This window comes from Populus nigra, chromosome 7 (assembly GCF_951802175.1).
Source record: "Populus nigra chromosome 7, ddPopNigr1.1, whole genome shotgun sequence".
NCBI lineage: Eukaryota > Viridiplantae > Streptophyta > Magnoliopsida > Malpighiales > Salicaceae > Populus > Populus nigra.
Window position 1 is genome coordinate 18685471 of NC_084858.1, and position 2527 is coordinate 18687997.

The 2527-nt window shown below is 34.7% G+C and overlaps 1 protein-coding gene across 1 annotated transcript; it reads left to right on the forward strand.

The window, feature by feature from the left end:
• Positions 1-287: 287 nt before the first annotated feature.
• On the forward strand, positions 288-1848 carry LOC133699126 (trans-resveratrol di-O-methyltransferase-like). Its single transcript, XM_062122273.1, has 2 exons — positions 288-1150; positions 1308-1848. The coding sequence occupies exons 1-2, from the start codon at positions 377-379 to the stop codon at positions 1608-1610; spliced, it is 1077 nt and encodes a 358-aa protein (XP_061978257.1). The 5' UTR covers positions 288-376; the 3' UTR covers positions 1611-1848.
• Positions 1849-2527: the final 679 nt, after the last annotated feature.

The window sequence follows — 2527 nt, forward strand, 5'->3', positions numbered from 1 at the left end:
CTATCACAGGTGATTCTTCTTGATAAAACTTTAATAGACATCCTTTAAATCTTTAGAATGATAAAAAGACTACATCAAAAGGAATAAGAAAATCCATGTTTACAGTCTCTTTGATTTGGTCAGTCAAGAGCCATTTATTAAGCTCAGCCTTCTACCCTTTTTTCTACGCATATCCTCTTACAACTGTTTTATAATTTTCAAATGTCAATTTAGTTTAGCGGTCGTAATTGTTCACGTAGTAGTTTCTGACAAAATGAAACTTCCTCGTTCACCTTTCATCCACGTAATGCACAGTGCAAGAGTCGAGACTGCATTATAAGAACCAACTGCATTGGACAGTTTCGAAAGCAAATAAGGTAGAAACCTGCAAAAAAAGATGGATGTAGATCAAGGGCATGGAGTTAGTGAGCTGTTTAAGGCTCAGTGTAAACTTTATAAACATATCTACTACTTTATAGAATCAATGTCACTAAAATGTGCTCTTCAGCTAGGCATACCGGATATAATCCACAAAAATAACCAACCCATTACCCTTCCACAGTTGGTTTCAGCACTAGATATTCCTGTATCAAAAGCAAATTTCCTCCAGCGCCTTATGCGTATACTGGTGCATTCTGGTGTCTTTGATACAACCAAAATGCATGAGAATCAAGAAGAAGAAGAAGAAGGTTATGTTCTCACTTCTTCTTCTAGGCTCTTGCTCAAAGATAGCCCCACCAACTTGTCCCCAGCTGTTATAGCAATGCTAGATCCTGTGTTAATGAGTCCCTGGTTTTCTCTCGGTGAGTGGATCCAAGGGAAGGAGCGCACACCATTTGAAGTTTGCCATGGAATGAGCTTTTGGGAATATGGGAAGAGAAACATCAATTTCATCAACAACTTGAATGAAGCAATGGCCAGTGATTCTCAATTGGTGAGCTTGGTTGTCAAGGAGCACATGGAGATTTTCGAGTCAGTGGATTCGTTGGTGGACGTAGGGGGTGGCACAGGAACTCTTGCTAGGAGCATAGTTGATGCATACCCTCATATGAAATGCACAGTCCTGGACCTCCCACAAGTTGTTGCCAACTTGCCAGAAAGTGAAAACTTGAAATTTGTTGGAGGTGACATGTTTAAGTCCATCCCTTCTGCAGATGCAATTATTATCAAGGTATGCAGACCAGTTTTTCTTTGTTCCTTTTTTGATTCTTAATTTGATCAATTAATATTAATAGCATACCAATTTGTAAACATTAATTATGGTACTAGTATAAAATCTTTCAAGGACAACATGCAGTTTTTTGAAGGTTACATTGAACTCTTTGCAGTCAGTTTTGCTTAACTGGAGTGATGAGGACTGCATAAAGATTTTGAAGCGATGCAGAGCAGCAATTCCAAGCAAAGACGAGGGAGGAAAGCTTGTACTCGTAGAAATGGTGATTAATGACAAGAAAGATGAACATGAATTGACCAAAACAAGGCTCTTTGTTGACATGGAAACGATGCTTATATGCAATGGAAGGGGAAGAAATGAGAAAGAATGGAAAAAACTTTTCCTGGAGGCTGGCTTTAGTCACTACAAGATTACAGCCACATCTGGGCTCAATTCTATTATTATGGTGTATCCCTGAGAATTTGTTTCGGATTCGGGATGTCATTTTTTTTCCTTTTTGGATGAATATGTGTTCTAGTTTGATATGATAGTCAAGGGTACAAAGTAATACAAAGTAATTTTAGCCTGCTGGATTTGCCATGATCCATGTGGCCTAGGGAACTTTATGTAACTGGGTTCTTACTGTGTATTACGTACTGCCGCATACAATAAGGCATGCAAGATATATAGGGCCATGTGTTGCTGTCTCTTTCTCATTTTTTTGTCAGGCATCTAATCCTGCAGCCTCTTCTTCTTCCCAATTGCACAGTTTTCCTGCATCGGTAGCATCTTAAATAACATCAATCGGAAGCCATGGCTAAACAGCTTCTTGTAATGTTTTGAGTTGACGAAGAGAATTATTTCCTCTATAACTCAACTAATACATGCGAAGATAGTTGAAAAACAAATATTATGCTTAATAATTGTAATTATTTTATTTTTGTTAAGATTTTTTATTACTTTTTTCTTTATTTTTAAGTTTTCTATTTTATTTAGGTTAGTTTTATTAATTTATTTAAGGAGTGGTAAATCTTTCAGAAAATTAAATTACTTGAAAAGAAAATATTTATTAATAAAATTTTAAATTTAGTTTTTAATTATATGGTAATCATATTCGATATAATTATGTGTTATTTGTGTTTGATTGAACTTTGCTTTGTTTTTAACGTTTGGAAATCAAGATGTTCTGGATAAGTTCATATGAATATTTGATTAGGTTAGTTAAATATGAAAGGTTATTTTTATAGAAATGTTTATATGTCAAGTTTGAGGTCCCATTGTTTTGATACATAACCAAAATAAAAATCGTATGATTCTGTTTTTTTTTTTACCAAATATATTTTGGTTTAATTTAATTATTAAAAAGAAAATCAATATATTAGATTAATATGAGTG